Source organism: Epinephelus lanceolatus, chromosome 1 (assembly GCF_041903045.1).
Source record: "Epinephelus lanceolatus isolate andai-2023 chromosome 1, ASM4190304v1, whole genome shotgun sequence".
In the NCBI taxonomy this organism is placed as follows: Eukaryota; Metazoa; Chordata; class Actinopteri; order Perciformes; family Serranidae; genus Epinephelus; species Epinephelus lanceolatus.
Genome location: NC_135734.1, coordinates 18,356,733 through 18,377,307, shown reverse-complemented (window position 1 = coordinate 18,377,307; position 20,575 = coordinate 18,356,733). Strand labels below are relative to the sequence as shown.

The window sequence follows — 20,575 nt, the reverse complement described above, 5'->3', positions numbered from 1 at the left end:
TATTTTTTGGCACTTTGAGCACCACAAGCCAGTACACTTGTACACTTGGAGGTTTTGCTGCTACAACCTTTGCTAACGTTGGCTCATGTTAGCTAACTTTTCACAAGTAACCAGCTTATGGCAAAAGAATCATTGTAGCATTGTAAAATGTTCTTCTGGCATTGTCATCCTGCCTTTTTTTCCCTACACTTCTTCATTCAGATCTTCTCCTCTCCTCTTTCTGTCCCAGTCTCCCTCTGTTTGAAAGGAAAGGCAGCTGGAGATATTTTACAGGTTCAATTTGAAGGAACTTTTCCTCCATTAATAATGAAATCGTACCCTCCTCTCCTCCCCTCTTTCTGACTTCCCCCAGGAATGAACCTGGTGCTGCTCTGTTGCTGCTACTTAAAACTCTCTCGCACACTTACTTTCTCAACTCCCTTCTTCTTATCCTTAGCTAAACCCTCAGTTTTGCAGGACGAAAGAAACAGGGGGAGCTGACTAATGAAACCAATGTAAGTGAAGAAAGAAGGAGAGTCAGTGGCAAAGAGAGAGAAAGAAACCGTGAGTTAAAAGAGACAATATCGAGAATGGACGTTTTAAATTGTAACCAATTTATTTTTCAGTGCCACACATTCATTTTCATGGTCACCAATTCAATATTTCTTCCGTTTTCAGTCCCCTTTTGTCTTTTTCTTGTACGTGGAAATGCAGAGGAAGCCAGCTTTATCATTATTACAAAATAGCTGAGGCCATCGGTGGGAATCGAGGAATGTATGAGAGTAATAAAAGACAAAGATGTGTGATAGATTGACATTTTGGCCGCTGGTGTCCTTGCACGCCTGACAAAGACGAAAGATTCTTCCTCTGTGCCCTCAGCGTGTTTTCTTGTTGACATTGTGCCTGTGCATTCTTCCTGTGCAGGCTGGTGTGGTACATGCAAACATCAGCGCTCGCATGTGCGTATGTGTTTACTGCATGTGTACACTCAATCACGTGCATGTGCATATTTTTGACTCTTAAGTGTGTGGGAGTGAGAGAACATTCACATCGCCCACCTGGGCTCTAGCTGGGAGCCAATAGAGCTGTCTTACTGAAAAACTCCCTGTTGTTTCTTTGGCGGAGCCTAACAGGCAGATTTGACTGTATCACTTCCTTCTTACTCCTCCTCCTCCACTTGTACTCCTCTCTTCTCCCTCGATCTGCTCTGTTCCTCTGTTCCCAACACTCATCTCTTTCTCTCTTCCTGCCTTTTCTATATTTAATCAGCCAGGGAGTGTGGAATTAGTGATTATTTGATGGAAATATGCAGGCAAGTGCGTGTGTGTGTGTGTGTGTGTGTGTGTGTGGCAAAGAGGAGCTGATCTCTCATCTATCTGTCTGGATCTTCTCATACCCTCCTGTCATTTCAGTGCAGAGCAGAGTTTGGAGAGAGCAGAGGAGTATTGCATAAATGCCCTTGCAGGGTTTCAGTCGGACAGTACAGACGTGCATGGCACATCCGCGCTACTTCCCTCAGCTCACTCTTTGTTTCTGTTTGCTCTCACTCTTCTGTTACCCTAATCTTGTCTTTTTCTCACTCAGACTACATCCACACTGAGGCTGTATTCAGACCGACATTATGACCACATGGAAAAATGCAATTCTATCATTCACTTCAATGAGACTATTGAGGTACCTGCAGCGATGCCAGTGTAAAGGGCTCCAGCAAAAAAACGCTGGGTCGTGCAGAATAAAAGGCCAAAACCGGCTCAGTTTCTAACACAGTCCATTGCAACATCATCAGCATCACACTGTGGTGGCTGATGGAAGATATTAAAGTGTGCATTCCTGGTAGATTACTTACTTACTAGATTACCTGGTAAAGCCATTGAGACACTGAATAAAATAATTGTCATTGTTATAACTTCAGAGTTCCTCATGATACGATAAAATGCAGAGCTCTTTTGAGTTGCCTTAGCCTTAAACCAGTTTTCAGTATTTGAAGCAAGACGTCCACACCAACCTAGCCTTGCATAGCCAGACCTTTGTCCAGCAATATTCCAACGCTGGACAGAGTCTGGCTGAATCCATCATAATTTCACCCTGAAGGAAATGAACGCTGTTGGTTGTTTGTATTTCTTAACTTATGTATTTACTTACAATTTATTTAGTAAACCAATCACAATTGTCTTGGGCGACACTAAGCCCAGAATGCAGCAACGGTGCTTTTGCAAAATGGTGTCGGGAGGGAACTTGTTTTTGAGAGGCGAGTGCTAGCAGTAAAATGGCTAAGTCCCTACAAAAGAAAACACCACATAAAACATTAAGAGATGTCTTAGTGTGTGATTTTCTAGCCCAGAAGTCTTTACTAATATTGAAGTGTGGCTATAGCTCTGGCTATGTGAGACTAGTTTCATGTGGCAAAAGCATTTTGAAAATTGTAACACGCAAGAAGTGTGTTACCATCTCTGATAGGTGGCAAATGACAGGCTTTATACCCATGGTCTACATCCTGTGAACCAGACTAACACCAACCAAACCCTATATACAACCTTTATGACTTTTTTGGTGGGCAGGACTTAGCTGGAGGCAAAACAATTCTCAACAGACATTAGTTAGCACTAGCTAGCAAGTTCTGTTGGCTTGTTTTAGACAATGGAGGAAGATGATACTTATGGTGCATTCAGAAATACTCATTCTGGGTTTCAGAGCGCACTGTGGCACAACTGGACCAATTTGTAAATTCGGAGTGCTGTCTGAATGTACCGTTTGGTTATCCAGAGCACCGAACTGTCAGAGTGACAGAGCGCACTCTCTGCACTCTGTCTTGGGAGACGGAGCAGCAGAGCACCGAGCGGAGTGAAAGTGTGATTAACTCAACGGTTCATTAATTCATATAGAAATATAACACTGTTTCTTCGACTAACAGGGCTCTCATTTTAGTGTAGAGCATCAGACTGAATTTACGAACAGACCGCGTCAGGACATTCACTCTCCAAGACCCCGAGTGTTACTGAAAAAGTAAACACTGACCAACCGGACCAGACTGGCCGACCCGTATGCTCTCACTCAGTGGATGGATGATTTGACAGGAAGCTGTGTGGGTGATTACTATGCCAATCTTACAAAGGAGGACAACCTTTAAACAGTTTCCTTGATTTTGTTTTTGCTATGAAAGCTAACGTTAGCTAATGCACTAAAAAAGTTAGCGCTACGGAGAAATCCAATATTCTTCTCAATACCTCCCCAATTTCTGATGAGATGGGCATGATAACCTTTAATACACACAATGTTATTCATCCCTGCAACAGGAAATACTTTTCCCCTAACCTGCACATATGAGCATTTTTGATGATCGCCTCCGTGCAGTCCTTTCGTCTTATCGCATTTAACCATAGTTGTCTTCAGTCTTCAGTAGCAGAAGGTATGCGATAATATCTAAGTTTTGAGCCATGACTCCTTTTATTCTGGCTCCCAATAACACAACAAGATGACATTGTAAGCCTCCTATCTAGCCTACAGTCCTGTGGTGGTGAGTCATGTTTTGCCTCCAGCTAATAAAATGAGTTCATTGTGATGTCGGTCCTATAGGAGAGCTGTTGTCAGTTTGAATGTGTGTGGTAAGCCGGCTAAATGTTCTTTAAAAAAGGACATGCATCCACACTAACGTTTAACAGGTCGTAGAGATCTACCCATACTGAGTCACCTGAACAATGGTAAAACTCTGATTTTGGTCGGCAGTTTAACAAAACTGCAACTTAGCTAGAGAGTCACAGCTGGTTAAAGCAATAGTGCAACATTTTGTGAAATACATCGATGCCACTCTCATATCTGTCCAAATACTGCAAGCAGATGCTTAGCTTAACTCAGCATAAAAGCTGGAAATAGGAGAGAAAGCTAGCCTGTCTGTCTAAAGATGATGAAATCGGCCTTTTAGCACCTCTAAAGCTCGAAAATTAACAAGTTATATCTCGTTTGTTTGATCTGCACAAAACCAAAGTGCAAAATGACAAGTTTATGAGGTCTCCGCCGGTTGCCTGTCAACTTCAGGGTGACTTTACAGCACCCCTGTAAAACTGCATGTTGTTTCACGATTTTAAACTATCATCTATACTATATTACTATAACTATTATCTCTCTTCTGCCCACTCCTGCTCTCCACCATCACCTCTACTTTGTTAAACACAGCTGTGACTTAAGTATTCTCATTTACATATTTTTCTATTTCTATTGTCAGACGACCGAGTGAACATAAAATAGTGATTTGATTGAGTCTCACACATTCTGCTTGTTAACCAGACAAACCATATGTTGATATGGTGAGCTGCCAATAAAAACACTATTTTATGATTGCTGTGTGACAGAATAGTTAGTGTTTTGTAAATTTTAGTCTTTCCAAACTTACCTCGCCCTCATTGAAACATCAGGCGGGCGTTTTAGATGGTTCCTCTCTGGAGAACAGTATTGAACAGTTTTGTTTTTGGGGTGTGAACGCCCGTTTAGTGTGGAGAGAAAAAGATGAGTTATGAAATTTGGCTGACTAAGTGTGGACATATTTTCATTTTGTAGCTCTGTAGCTTCTCAGTGACTCTGTTTTCATCTTTTCTTTCTATATACATTTTGATTATTTTGTTTTTCATCACCGTGTCTCTCCCTGCCTTTTTCCAATACAAGGGCAGGCTATTGTGAGTGACAGCTCATTACAACAGCATCTCCTCACCCCCTAACCTTATGAGACAGAAACAAGAGGGTGTGTGCGTGTGTGTCTGTGTGCGTGAAAGCGTGTGGGCATGCATGTGTGCATTTTTGTGTGTATTTGAACATGAGAGTGGCTGCAATTTCCTCGCTTAGTGCATTCATGGTGTGTTTGCCCGTGCTGCTATTTGTGTCTATATTTACATTTGCATATGCTGTAAGGTATCTTTCATATGCACAGGCCTTTCAAGTCAGCTCTCACTCTCGTCTTCACATACTCACACATTCACACACACACACGCAGTCCAGCGATATGCAGCTCATGAATACTCCCAATTATGGGAAGCCCACTCATCGTCTCTGTACCTCAGTGATGGCTGGAGAAGAGGACAAAAGTTGTGCGGGGATGGAAGTGAAAGCAGTCCGCCCGGTTCAGAATATGACAGCTTTTGAACTTGTTTTTTTCTCTCTCTCTTTTTTTTTATTCATTAGATAAGTGAAAAGCAAAAACCCAGTGATGGCACGCCAGTACCAGCCATGATTTATGTTCACCTCTGGAAAGAGAAAAGTAGAATTTATGGCTTTCTCGTCTGGCCTAATCTTCACTATATGCTGCAAAGCCCAGGCAATGCAGTAAGCTTAGACGGGGAGGGAGAGAGAGGCTGAAAATTGTCCTCTACACTTTCTCTAGTTAGCTTTTTCTTTTTTTTTTTCCTTTCTCTTCCTCTCACTTACTAACCAACTCTATCACATTTTGTCCTTGTCATTTTTTTCCCTCCTCCTGCAAGCTTACGTACACGGGAGCACCCGTACATACACACACTTGGTGCACACAGTGAAGCTTTGAACACTTCTAATCACACGCATGCAGGTGCACTATGCACACAGAGGCACGCGCTCGCGCATAAACCGAGAGAGCTGCTCGGCCCCTCAGCGACACCTTCACTCCTCTCGCACCAATTTTCTCACACTTTTTCATTCTCTGTGTCTTCTCTTCTTTTCTTTCTCTCGCTGCCTCGCTCCGCACCTCCGCCCTCAACCGCCTCCACATATAGATCCTTTCTTTTTATAGTCAAAGCTATAGTCCCCATGGCAACACCAGAGTTGTTGATTGCCAAGGTGCTGTACGTCTAATTATGTAACTATCGCAAGGGGTTGTGTTGTTTGTGCATGTGTGTGTGTGTGTGTGCAGCCTATGTGTTTCTCACGCCGGCACTGTCCTCTATTAGCAATGCTTCTTTTGTGATGGATCAAGCTGTGGTGCGATAATCGATCCGTGTTCAAAAGATTGAGTCAGATGTGATGTCTTGTGCAGCAAACGTGTTCAAAATGGAATATGTGACATGTTTTATGTGCACGTATCCATGTGAGAAGAAGACATACATCTGTGTGTGTGTGCATCTCATTTGCACATGGGTGTGTGAGGGTGTAGTACATGTGCATGACACAGGCAGGTGTGAAGCTATAACAGGTTTTGACAGGGTAAAATCATTTGGGGGTGCAGATGATGTGCTTTTTTTTCATCCAGTTACGGTGTGACAACAGAATTCTCAACCGTCGATTCCTATTAAAGTGTTCGCAGGAAGCATAAATCCTGTCTGCTCTCATTCCACATCGATTCTTATCCAGGTAGAGCACTGAAAAGACGGAGGGAAAATGAGAGGGGGGGGGCACACAGTTTTATGCATTAGCTCACCGTGGAAAAAAATAGTTTTCACACTCATTTACTCTATTCGTGAACAAATTCGCACTGAAGAAGAGGAGGAAGAGGAACGAGGGAGAATAACAAGAATAGAAAGGAAAACAGAAAGAGGACTACATTTGCATTTTAACCTCTCATTCAAAACTGCACGAAAGCCGTCCCACTACTGCCAGCGTTCAGGCTGCTTGCCAGTGAAAGAAGGAGAAAACAGGAGGAGATAAAAAAGAGGTGGGCTGGTGTGAAATGGATCAAACAATGGATGTGAGAAAAGCATTGCTGTTCTCAACCAACTGCAGGCAAAAGAGAAAAGGAGTGGAGGAGGAGTGGGGGTGTGTGATAACTTGCGGCTTTTAAAATGTCTGTGTTTTGTAACTAGCTTTCTGACAACAGGTCTTCAGAAAGTTGGAGAAAAAAAAGTATTTTCAGAGCTGGTTAGCGTGCCAGAGAAATTTAATCAGGAAGCAAAAGGAGAATAAATGGAGATTATTTAGTCACACGTGCTGCTCCCAAGGTCAAGAATGAGCCGCCTCACTCTTGGATGAATCCGATTTGGATTTGTGTGTGTGTGTCCTGTGTGTACGCCTGCGCCTGTCTATCATTCTCTGTTTTCATGTTCTGTGTAAGAGCCATGTTGATGAAGGAATCAGCGATGATCAGAGGGTCAGACAGGGAGGTTTGCCTCCTTTTGTGATCTCTGTGTGTTTCCCTTTCATCTGCCTTTGTGGAGACGTAGTGATCTCGGTAGACACTACTGGGACAGCAGCACCACAGAGCGAGCAGCAGCATATAGAAACAGGCTGGGAAGGATAGTGACTGCATTTTTCATTCACAGTTTCTCAAGCAGCGATTTCATGGTTATTGAATTGCTTTAGGGTGATATTTGTGGGGCGTGAGGTCATTTAACACGCAACTTCTGCCGTTCAGTGTCTTTAAACTTCCGCCATCAAACCAATATCAGCAGGAAATGAGAGATATCAAGTCCTTGTAAATACGTTGCATGCATGTTATTGTTCAGTTTTTGGTGCAGCGCTTTATCATCTTGCAACATTTTGAACATAAGGAAATACTGATAAATGAGGGCAAATGTCTCATTTGCCGTAATGCACGCTGCAGCCACGTTGTTGTTCTACTCGCCACCTCAGTGCTGCGGTGTAACAGCCAAAGAAAGCACAGACTGTGCCAATTCATAATTCATCTGGATGCTTTTTTTTTTTTCTTACGTTTATTTCGCTCACCTCCACTCAGCTCTGACTGCAGCATGCCACTCAATCCCAGCCCAAACAACTGGGCCAGGCTGTCCCGTTGTCAGAAAATACTCCTCTCATCCTTGATCTGATGTGATACAGATTGCCAATCTCTGTTTGTCTGTAAAGATGAGAAGGGATAAAGCGGAAGAGAATGCAACAAAAGGAAAGAGATTGGGATGTTTTGCTTTATAGTCCTCCTTACCCTCACACACAGACATTGATCTCTCTGCAATATGTTTCACTTGAACATCAAAAGAGAGGTTTGGTGTTTGGCCATTTGTCAGGATGAAGAACTACAGGGGAAGGAAAGAGGCCAAATACTCACTGAGATGTGCAGACATTAGTGGATATTAAACCTGATGGGAATCCAAGTGGGATTTTGCCATTCATCAACTTTCAAGCCGTTATCAACGCTGTTTTCGACTAACCTGAAAGTCAAACAGGACTTGGGACATCACACTGCATTTTGGGTATGTTAGGGGTGATGGCAGTTGTTGTTTGTTTGCATATGGTGCCAATGACACAGGTGCTGTTTTTGACAAATGGCCAGTAAATGATCAAAAAAGCAGCCAGCAGCATGGAGAGGTCACGGTTAGAGAGACGGGAAATTGGCAGTGAATTATAACAGCAATTTGACAGGAGATAGGATTAATTCTTGAAATAACAAACTTGAGGTATTAGTTTAATGCAGACTTAATCAGAAGACATCAACGATTAAGAAAACGTTGTATGTTGTACAAAGTAAATCATGTTTTTCCTTAGCATGAAACTTAAATTAAAAGATTTTTAAGGGGAGTTGTGTTACTTTTTCCCTAGTTCACATCCCTGACCACACTGTGCACCATTTAAAAATCTATGCCAAATTTTTTTTAAAAAATTCTTCACATTCTTATATCAAAATCCAATCAGATTTTCTTCCCATAAAACAAAACATGACACGTGCTGACGTAACTGTGTACCAACCAATGTCAATCAATAATATCACAACACCTATTGATTAACCTGCAACTTTTAGCTGCACAGAGCTAAGATTAAGTTAGCTTGCTAGCAAATGCATGTTTAGTCTGTGTGTCTTCGCTCCCCTAAAACACCGTAGCTACACCCTGTGTGACTAGAATTTATTTATGCTGAGGAAATTGGTACCTGTGACAGCTCCAGATTATGTTCAAAGCATTTTACAAAGTAACATTACAGAGAGCATATGATGGGCATCATTTCTCTCTCCCTGACAGAGACCACTATTCTGTTGGCGTTGGACCATCGGGGCCAGGGGTGTAAATATAGACAGTGTAGGCAGTGCGATTGCACTTAGGCCCCTGGGGTGGTGGGGCCTGTAGAGAGAGCGGGCCCTTGCAAGTGGTGCAGATTGCCAACTTGGAAATATACCTCTGTGCAAAGACAAATAATAAAAAATGTATATGTTATTAATTTAAAAACAGTGCCATTTGCTATATTCGTCCTCAAAAAGGCAAAGCCATCTGCATGGTTTTCTTTTTTTAAATAGTATCTAAAACAAAGATAGATGCTTTTTTCTATATAAGCTATAAAACCTATAAATAAAAAATCTATTCAATTGAATGATTAATTTCTTATTTTCTTTGATATTTTTGTCAGATACACAGTGATACTGTACTGTACTGGGTAATATGTATGTTGATGTTGTCCAATGTCAAGTCTTTATTTGTGTCAAGACAGAACATGCACGATAGCGTGCACTAGGGCCCATCATAATAATGTGCACTGGGGCCCTTTGTAACATCCTTACGCCACTGGTCGGAGCATCACTGTTACGACACGCTCACTTTTATATGATGAAATCCAATTCCTCCTTACGTTATATCCCGCCTGCCTGTCCTGTTTTACTTAACGATAGTGAAGCTAGATAATCTTGAAATGCTGTTTCATCTGAACGTCAGGTATATTTTGACACCTAAACTTTTGTTCTTTTCCTTAATGAATGCACAACTTTTAATTGTAACAAAGTACATCTGTGTTGTGGTATTACTACTTTTAGTTAAGTAAAAGATCTGAGCACTTCTTCCACTGCTGGTTAGAGAAATATATTTTTAACTGCACCTCATGTCCTATTCAGCGCCACTGAATAGGACATGAGCTTGCATGTCTTTAGCATTGGGTACATTTAGTAAATTCATAACCATAATATTATACACAAGCACTGTCTCTGTCTGCTGAGTGACTTGTTGGCTGGAATAAAACGTGTGTTACCAAGATTAGCCCGTGCACTCGCAAAGAGGATCACTGAATATGAGGTGAGGCGATGCCATTTGACTGAGTGACCTGAATTCAGCTCCTGATGAACACATCTTGTGCCATGGGAAAAATAACTTCCCTCCTCACACAAGCTGATTCCAGTTCCATTAGTCACATTACGGCACTTCGCTCTGCAGTCTGCAGTGGTAATGGCGGTGGAAGGGTGTGAGCTGCCCTTTTGCTACACATGTTGTAAAATACTTCTGTGCCTCGAGAGGTTGCAAAAGTCAATAAAATGAAAATTTTACATGTACTGTAGGAGCTTTGATGGAAATGCGGGGGGTATTCCATGGGAGTGTAATGCTTCTGTGAATTAATGTAAAATCAATACTTTTAAAATAGGTTGTCCTCTTTGTGACCACTGGTGAAATCTATTACATGCCTGCTAAATGTTTCTAGTTTTTCAGCTAATCTCACCACAGAGGGTTTTTTTCTTCCCCTGTGTTCACGGGCCCGGTTTCCCAAAAGCATCTCAGGATTATAACCATATTTGTTCAGCTAATGTTTCCATTGGCATGTTTCCATCCCAAGATGAGTGTTGTGCATGCTGAGATACTTTGGAAAGCGGGACCAGGTCGAGTGCCAGTGCTTTATTTGACAGTATGAATAGCGGCATTTGGTTACACTTAGACCCTGTGGCATTGCTCCTGCAGAGAATCTCAACATCTGGAGCTGTTCCCTTTCAGATGCTCGCTTTCACATACTGAACACTTAGGAATCAGTAAATATATGTATGAACAAAAAGCACAAAAAAACAGCTTAATTCAAATGGGGACGGGGACAGAATGACGTCAAAGATAAAGGGGCCTTCACCTGCAGAATGTAAAATAGAGCAAGTTTTCACAATAGTAGAAGAGGAATATTATGAAGGCAGCCTTCCTTGCTTCCCTGGGAGAGTTTCATGGAGTGCTTTCTCACTGTGATAATGAAATGACCCGGCCTGCACTGCTCCACTCTCTCTCTCAAAAACACATCTGCTAGACGAGGGTGAAAATGAGAAAATCCTACCTCCTCTCCCGAGTTTCGTAAAGCATACTTTCAATATTCTTTTTCACAGACGATGATGGGAGTGTGAGTGACTGCTTGCTCTTGTGTCCCTGCAAGTGTTGTGAATTACTGTGGCTGCATGTATTAGTTTGTGTGCAGGATGCTGGCAAGTTGCAGTTGTCTTCTCAGCAACTTGTAATAAACTGTATTTGAAGCGCATCTGACATAACAAGGCCCCATACAGAAATTCGGCGGATAGAAATCCCATAGAGTTGTCATCGTAACAGTGTTTTTGTAACTTCATTTCTGTGTTTTGCACGCGGCAAAATCAATACAGTAAGCAGCGCAACTCAGATCAAGGACTTCAATTTTGTCCCATTTCAAGGTAGAATCCAATATAGCAAACTATAGTCCCACACTGTTTGCAGCTAATCTTGTGGGCCTCACTAGACATTCAGGCCGTACTAGACTGATTCAGAAGAATGACTCACCAGTTTGGTACAGCACAGGCTGCATGCAGACCATGTATTCCCTCAGCTTCTAGTTAGCAGGGAATCTATGGCAGCACTGAGGCAGAGCGCTGTCATTGAGTTACATAATCAACAGAGGAGTGTAGCGAGAATATGTGTGTGTGTGGGTGTGCGTGCCCGTGCATTTGTGTAGCCGCCGCAGTTCTTTTTGAGCTGTCGATCATGTGGTACACCAAGGCCACTCTAACACGAGGCTGCTGAGGTGGACTTTCAGCAACAATGGAGCTAAGCCCGTGTGTGTGTGTGTGTGTGTGTGTGTGTGTGTGTGTGTGTGAGCATGTGTATAGTGTTTTTAAAGGCATATGCGTGGATGAATAGGCAGCCCCTTTCACAAGGCTGAGGAGAAAAAAGGCACGCTACATGCAAGGTATTAGGTGTGCATGCTGAGAGATGAGCCAATTTACAGAACATGTTGACTCACAAGGATACATTTACATATTCATTGTGTGTGTGTGTGTGTGTGTGTGTGTGTGTGCGTGTGTGTGTGACTCTTTGTATCCCATTGTATGTTTCCATGCATGCTTGGATGCATAGGCCTATTTGTGATTTTGCATGTTAGTGCACAAGCCAAGCTTGTGTGTGTATAAGCGTGCATGTCTAGTCGTGTAAGCCTACCCTCTTGTGCCTGTTTGTGTGTGTCATGTGTTTATACACTCTATGTCGGCATCTCGGCGCGTTTTTGTGTAAATTGTAGATGGCATTTCTTCTCATGCTGGCATTAGGCTGAAGAGAGCTTCATGTATTGTCTGTGTTTTGTGTTGCTTCTGCTGCTCAATGATGCCATCTGGCTTTGGCTAACACCACCACATACATCCTGGGGGAGCTATCCGTGCTAGTCAGCGTCTGGTTTTAACAACTGTTTTGGGATCGGTTGTCCGGTGGGCTGGTGCTAACTCACCCTATTATGAGCAGGATGATAAAACTGACCTTGAAGCAGTTTATGGGCCCGGGATAATGGAAACCACTGATAGAGAGCCCATGAAAGTCCACTCAGTTTTCAGTGACAAAAGAAAATAATGGTTTAACCACTTAACATTATTTTGAACTGTATCTAAAAATTTATGAGCGCACATTCTGCGGCTTAACTAGCGACGACAAATGAAGACACTGATTAATCTACGAAGTTAGGTCATGGGATTTGAGGTCTTAAGTATGTAGTAGTAGTATATTAAAACTTTAGGGATGGAGGTCTTATTTTGATAAGTTATATTTTTTTGTTGCCTATTTTTGTAACTGTTTTGATTTTAAAAAAAAAAGGGAACATGCTGATACTTTAAGTGCACTTGCATATTTTATATTTTGTAAATTCCCAGTTAATATATCTTCATAATAAAGAACAAATATGAGAACAAAATTAAGAATTATAGTGCAGTTAAAAATTTGCTTTAAGTTTTTACCAAAAATGTATGTCACGATAAGGGACAGCAGAAGAAGAGAAGGTATTATATTTTTTATTTTTTGGGAGAGCAGGAGTGGGTCTTTTATGTTTGTCTTATCCCAAAAATATATCTAATTTCAGCCTTCCTTGGAAGATTTGTTAAAAAGAAAATAGACTGTCATGTTTGCCATGGATTATACGTGGTTGTGTCATGTGCAGAGTAGGGATGTGTGCAGTTGGTCGACTAGTTAATTAAACACAGCTACCATTGCTAGTTGGCCCCAGAAATACTAGTGTGTGTGTGTTTGATTGGAGATAAGTCGATTTATTTTGTGATTCATGTTTTGTAGGATATTGTGCAGTATTCACGATGCACGATGTGAAGTGCCACACATTTCAGTGGCATTTAAAATAGAGTTTGCATATTGAAAAAATGTGATCCATGACCTCAAATGGCTATTATAATATATGCAATATTTTTCTGACAATGTTATAGACCTTATAGATTATATTATGCTCAGTTTTGACTGTTTTCTAGGGCTGTCCTGAATATCTTTTTTTGTGCCTTGAAGCTTATGTGAGAATAAATATTGAGAGTACATAAGTCACACTTTTTTTAAACATTAAGTTTTCAGTCAGTGCAACTAAAATAATGTGACAATTAGCCACTTTGTTAGCAACATTAGCCACAGTAGCTAGAAAAAAAATTTGCAAGACAGCTAAGCTGTTACTTACAGTTTTCAGGTGATTTGCCAAGCTCGCTAGCCTGGTTCCAGACCATAGACCCCGCCCACTCAACTGAGTAGGCTTGTATCTCTGGTCTGGCATACTTCAATGAATTTGCGATTTATTTCGTCCAAACGATGGAAGGACCAATGAACGCCGGGGGTCTAGCGATTAGCCAATCAGCGCCACGCTGATGTCAAGGTGTACGCCGGTGGGTAACTGGTGAGGATGGCAACAATGGCGACCACTACAGATCCTACAGACCACATTAATGATGCTATTGAGGTATTTCGCCACTACTCGCGTTAATGGAGGACCAAATTAAGGAAGCTGCTAAACTGGATTTAACAGCGATGCAGCTGGGCGTGCACGACGACGGAGACATTTTAAACGGGCAATGCTCGCTTGTTTTCGGCACCCCGAGACATGGATACTAATGACGTCAGATTCTGGGTGAGTCGTTGATCTCTACTGATTGGTTAGGGAAAAAATCAAATTCCCTCCCCCTTGTAAATCGCCTTCAATGGGAGCTTCAGTCTGACACTCAGGCTACAAGCTTGCTGTATGTTTGTGATGTCCCAGTTTCCTTTGGCATATTTGGCACAAGATGTTTTGAGGCTTATCTTTGCAAATTTTTAAACTTTTCCAACAATACAAGTTTTCAACATCTTGCTAGCATTTCACGTGTGGTCAAACCGTCCCAATTTCAGGAGTGCTGGACAGCTGGTGACTGACGTTAGATGAGAATGAGTTGGAGTCATAGAACTAACTTCAAAGTTCCTTGTCTGAGAATAACTGATAGGTATGTATATAAACCAACCCTTCAAATACTGATTTGGTTGTTGTTTACTGTATTCAAAGCTTTGAAGCTCTGAAGCATTCAGGTCAGCCCTACTGTATTCTGAGTGTTTTCTCACTTTTAGACATGTCGACTCATCTAAATTTAGATTTCAATTTAAACATCAGGGAAATTAGTCATTGGGAACATCCCTTGTGCAGAGGGACATTAAATTATTTTGAGATTTTAGGGGGCAGGGTGTTGCAGGGTTTTTTCCAACAGTCCAAAAAATTAAAAACTCAAAATAATAAAAGTGAAACATTAAAAAAAAACAAATAAGTGTGCATGCCTAAAATGTCAGTACAGAGTGAAATGAAGACCAGGAAAAATAAACACAACCTCAGAGGCTCAGGGCCGTCATGCACTGTGCTGGTTAAGACTGGTGCTTGCATATAAAACCAGTGGAGGTGGAACACAATTAGGTCAGATTGAGGCCAGACCATTTGTATGGGTCACAGTAAAAGCGCTCATATGTATGCAGGCTTATAGGACCCTAGGGAGCACTGGGCTGACCTTGTCCCATGCTCTGATCTATGTCCTCATCTCCCCCTCTTCCTTTTTTATAACCACATTTCTCTCTTTTCAAACAACCCCCCCTCCCCTTTTTTTATTTTACTGTTTTCCATTAGTTTCTTTTCCTTCTCACCCTGTTTGGTTTCATCCCTCCTAAAATCTCCCTGTTTCCTGTCCAGCACCGTTTTTTATTCTCTCTTTCACTTTTTTTTTTACTCATTTTAACTCCCTCTTTCTTTCCGTTCCCCAATTCCTTTATCCCCCTCGTCCTTTTTCCATATCAACAGCCAGTCTGATAAATAATGCATCACAGCACATTAAAAACATTAGTAGGGTTCTCTTGGCTGTCAAAGAGAGGGAGGAGACGAGGGAGAGGAAGGAATGGGTAACTCCATTTTAAATAAGTGTTATGGAGAATGATGTGATTTAATATTAGCAGCGGAAAAGCGCCAGGAAAGGGTGAAGGTCTGAGCATTAATTGTGTTTCGCGTCGTGACATTGTGTCCTGGCGCTCAAAGGTTTCGCCTTTGGTGAATCATCTGAAAGCCCAGAGATTCATTAAGATGATGACTGTATCAGCAAACTCTGAAGAAAAGATTTAATGACATTTAGCAAAACACTGATGCTGCATCACACAGAACCTTGACCTTTCCCTCCTCCCCTTTCATCCTCAGCTTTCTCCTCTCCTTTCCTCCCCTCGTCCCTCCTCCCCCAACCCCCACCCCCCCCCCCACCCCCCACCCCCCTTTCCTTCCATTCCTCCTGGCAGCGTGGCGATTGGCATTATTAAAAATTGATTGGCGGCGAGCGTTTAGCAGGGTGGTGAGGCGGAGAGGGAAGGTTTGACAGGCAGGAGTGAAATGAAAGGAGGGCCTCGGCGGACACACTGTGGAAAGGTCTCACTGGGGGACAGACAGTGTCTGTGTGTATTTGTGTGTGTATGCACTTGTATGCACAAGCTTGTGTGTGAGGCTAAGAGAGGATTGTGCAAGAACATTTTGTAGCGAGGCTTAACTCATACATACTATGTTTATTCTGTGTACGGGTTGATTTTGCTGTGTGTGTGTGTGTGTGTGTGTGTGTGTATACATCCACCTCAATATATCTGAACAGTCCACACAGACCACTTGACAATAGCACACGAGCATCCAGGAGCACCCACAGAGAGGATACACAGTCACAGCAGCTCTGCTGACCCAGAGTTACCTCTCCCTCCATCCCTCTTTCTATCGTTCCCTTCATCCCTCTGCTTATCCCCCTTTCCAACCCTTCTCTCTCCTTTCATCTCACATCAAATAATATTTCCAACCCATATTCCCAACCAGCTATTCCCCCAATGGCTATAAGTGCTACAGCTTTGGAGATTTTCAATACACTTTACCCGCAATTTGGCTGAGTGATTCTCAAAAACTTTTTGGGAGGGGATGGAGGGTGGGAGAGGGGTAAAAGCATGAGCTATTACATGAGTACACAATGCTTACTGGTTGTCTCTTGTTTTCTTTTTTTTTTGTTCTCTTTGTCCTCTCCTTGCTTCTGTCCCCCTCTCTCACAGATGAACAGACCAATCCAGGTGAAGCCAGCAGACAGCGAGAGTCGAGGAGGTACTGTACGCCCTTCCTTCTTTCTTTTCTTCCCTCCCTTTTCCTTGCTACGTTCCTTCTCTTTGTTCTAACCCTACAAACATGCTGCCTGTGCGTATCAGCCTCACCATTATCTGTCCCATTAGACGATGCCCTGTACCTCAACGCAGGCTGACAGCACGGCCTGGCCGGACCCTCCAGTATTCAGAACACATTATGTAAACAGTGTTCCTCCTGGCTGCCGCTGCCCCCAGCTCCTTTTCTTAGAGTTTCATCATATGCACCGATGCACGTGCATGTACGCACATACACAGAAACATGCGCAGCGCGTAGTGCTCGAGGGGAAAACAGGCCACTTCTTTTTGTCAAACACCTTTAATGACGCTGTCTGCAACCAAGCAAGTCCCATTTGACTTGTGTCAGAAGTTCTTATCAGCCAAACGAACTGCAGATTGAATTGACGTATCCGTGTGAATGAAAGTGGACGTCTAGTCTGGTATTTCTTGTGTGCCGTACTGTATTGACAGCTAAGGCGGCTTAAAGCGCTTTTTCTGTGTCTAGACATGTAGTGACCTGCTCCTGACATCAATCAATGCACTGTACAAGAGAAGATTGATGCAGTTTGACCGTTTTTGGCTGGACTCTTTCAAACTTTGCAGTTGTTAATATAATTGGCACCAGAGCGATTCTTCGGCGGCGAGAATAAGGAAAAGAGAGAGGAGGGGAAAAAAGAGGAAATAGAGCATGCAAGGAGTTGAAGGTTGATAAGCAGAGGGAAGCATAAGGACTGAGAGAGAGGTGTTAGCCTGTAAAGGGAGAAAAAAAAACCCTTTAAGGAAAGGAAGAGAGATTGTGCGACATCTTCCTCTATTTAGTTTGGTGGTGCTCTGAGTATGATTGATGAAGCGGGAGGGAACAGAGGCAAGCACCAAGCGTGAGGAAGCAAAGTGAGGGCAATGCATGCCGTCCATACCTCTGTCTGTTATTTGGGTCTACATCCTCAGCCTGCTTCTATTCTACTCATCCAGTCTCAACACTTATTTTTTCAAGACTATTTCTGTGTCTATATCTTTTTTTATTCTCTACGCCTTGGATGTTTTTCTCAGACATGAATGCAAAGCTACATCGTACTGTCAGGGTGTTACATTTTAATTGCAGTGGTGGAAGGACTTACAGTAGATCCTTTACTGCACAGAACTATGAAAATAAACCATTATAAGTAAAAGTTCTGCGTCTAAAATCCTATTGATGTGAAAGTACAGAAGTATTATCATTAACATGTAAAAGTAGTTGTTCTGCAGAAAATGTCCCCAGTGACTGATATCCTGTGTTATTATATATTACATTTTTAGACTGTTAATACTGATGCATCAGTGTAAAAAGTGTTTCACTGCTGCAGCTTGTGGAGTTGGGCTACTTTGAAAAATGTCAAATAAAGTTCGGTAGTTTAGTCCAGTGATTCTAATGTAAGGGTCAAGCCCCCTCCGGTGGGTCACAAAATAAATCTGGGGGGTTGTGAGATGATTAAAGCTACAGTTGGTAAAATAACTTTTTGTCTTATTTGCTGAAACTGTCACTATATTCTGAAACAAGTACATGACACAGATGGTCTCTAAAAAAAACATGTCCCCCCCCTCTCCTACTGCCTTTAATGGTGTTCACTAGAATCAGACCGCGGTGTGGCAGAAACAACCAATCACAGCCATGGAGTTTCTAATGCATTTGTCGATAATGTCAATCGCTCCGTGGACCACAGTCATACTGTCAAACTAGGCAGGTCTGATTTAACATGAATCAAGACTCTGTCACTGCATTTCTAACCCTAAATGTTTTCAGACACATATTTTCGTGTACTGTTTAGCTGTAAAATGAAAAAATTTGTGACATGTTGGAAACAGTCGAGCAACGCACACAGCATCGCCCGCTGGCTAGAAGAAATATTCTCCTTTTACAGCAAAACAGCACACTAAAATATGTTTCTGAAAACATCTGAGGTGAGAAATAAGCAATGCAGTAACAGAATCTTCAATTCATATTTGATCAGCGCTGCCTCATTTGACAGTTTGAGTGCTGACGACGGAGCGATTGACATTATTGACAGCTACGTCAGAGACTCCCCGGCTGTGGTTGGTTGTTTCTACTCACATGCAGTAAGGCCATTAATAATCTTTATGAAATAATGGATCGTTAAGGCCTTGAACAGTGATTTAAAAGAAACCATCTGAAAATTTTAGAGGGAATTCACTTGATGGAACAACTCATAGCCTTTTTCCGCCAAAAGGAGCATGTGTATGCAGATTTTTTTAACGTGGGAAAACTTTTAAAAACAAGCGATATCTTCTTTTCCCATTGCCAGTGGACCAGATCTGTTTAAACAGCTCTGCAGTAGATGAGTATACCTTTCTGTTTTGTTTTTTTTGGGAGTTTTTTTTGTTGTTGTTGCTGTTGTTTTCTTTGGTATGTCACATTCGATGTCACAGACGGACAGAAAACAGATTCATAAACAGTAGAAAGCAGTAAGGAGGCCAGTGAAATGTTTTTATATCTTTGCTTTTTCAGTCTCTCTCTCAAACTCATGCCGACTAAATACTGAATAATGTTTGAACACTGCTCGGACAGAGAAGGACAGTATTTTGTGTATACAATGACGCACCGGAAAAGGAGCTAAAATTAGCGTTTCCACCCGTGACATCCAACACATGAGGAATCCAAACTAGACACTGTGTTTTATAAGGGTTCACAAGTCAAAAAGTCTGGCTGACACTGGTTTAATCTTCAGCAATGCATGTTTTTTAGAAGCTTTATGCATGTGCTTACTAGTTACTGTTACTAGTAACTATTCTAATAACACACTGTATGTTTGTACTTGAGTAAATTTACTTAATTACTTTCCACCACTGTCTGATTGTTGATGATCAGAAAGGAATGCTGCTGAACTGTTGTGCAGTGAAAATACATAAGAGAAGTTGGAGTAGAGAGTAATACATTTTATGATTTTTAGTAATCGTCTTGCCTACTAAATATTACAGTAGAGGAAAATCAGGGAGTCATTGTCATATGCTGACTGTGTGTGTGCATGTGTGTGAGTGTGTGTTAACAGTCCTTTCCCAAAGAAAGACGTAATGTTTATTGGTGCCTTCCCAGGGGAACTGTAGGCTTTATCCACCAATGAGGTGTGTACTGTGAATTTGTATGTGTGTGTGTGTGTGTGAGAGAAGGTGGGGGGCCAAACATTTCAAGATGTGTGTGTGTATGCAGTGTGTGTATGTGTGTGTCCTCCACCCCTGATGTGCGCTCCACTCTTGTAAACAGCCCCCCCCCCCCCCCCCCCCCACACCACCCCCACCCAGTGCAAGGCCAGAGCGCAGATTAGTCTTGTTGACTCTGCAAGGACACCCTGTCAGGCACAGGCAGCGGGGAACGGACCCTAAGCACGCACGCACGCACGCACACAGATAACCACACCTACACACACACGTTAATTTGCAGAGCGCATTTAGAGGCAATTGCACTGAGGCTCATTAATTTCCCAACATATACATCCATTTCCACAAAGCTCAGAATCTGTGCAACGTAAAAACAGACGGCCCTGCACACCGACACATCTGCTACTGGTGTGCGCTAACACACTTTCACCGTCTGCCTCACAATTTCCCTCAAACACTCATTCAGTGACTCAATCATGCTGTCATGGTGAATAATGAACCAATGCTGGACCTCAGTCTGGCTATATTTTATTAAAACCCATATATGTAGAATTTATATTGGATATCATCCTGCAATTCTTTCTGACAGCATGAAAGTTTGTTTGTTGAAAAAAAATAGAAAGAGAGAAGTTTGGTGGAGGTTACGTGTTGCTTTAGTCTACAGAGACATTTCACCAAATGTTCTGAAATGCCAATTTTAACTTGAAGAAAGAGGAGGACGGCAGTTGCTATGTGCAAAAGACTGGTTGCTATGCTATGTGTTTGTAAATCAGAAATAGACCAAGAACGTGTTAAATTGGTGCTGTGTGACTTGATAACATGAACAAGTCACATTCCTTATGTTTTATCTGATGTATCTCAGTACAGAAAGTACAGTGTGTGCTTTCCAGATGCCATGTTAGGGTAAATGTGTGCATAGCTTCCGGTGTAACAACAGGTTA

At 42.2% G+C, this 20,575-nt stretch overlaps 1 protein-coding gene across 11 annotated transcripts in view; it reads left to right on the top strand.

Moving 5' to 3' along the window:
• Nucleotides 1-20,575, top strand: part of celf4 (CUGBP, Elav-like family member 4) — a 106,156-nt gene that overhangs the window by 67,098 nt on the left and 18,483 nt on the right. For all 11 annotated transcript variants that reach the window (XM_078166904.1, XM_033626389.2, XM_033626392.2 and 8 more), the window contains exon 3: nucleotides 16,401-16,449. In XM_078166904.1, coding sequence (XP_078023030.1) covers nucleotides 16,401-16,449 — 49 coding nt within the window. The remainder of the gene's footprint in view (nucleotides 1-16,400; nucleotides 16,450-20,575) is intronic.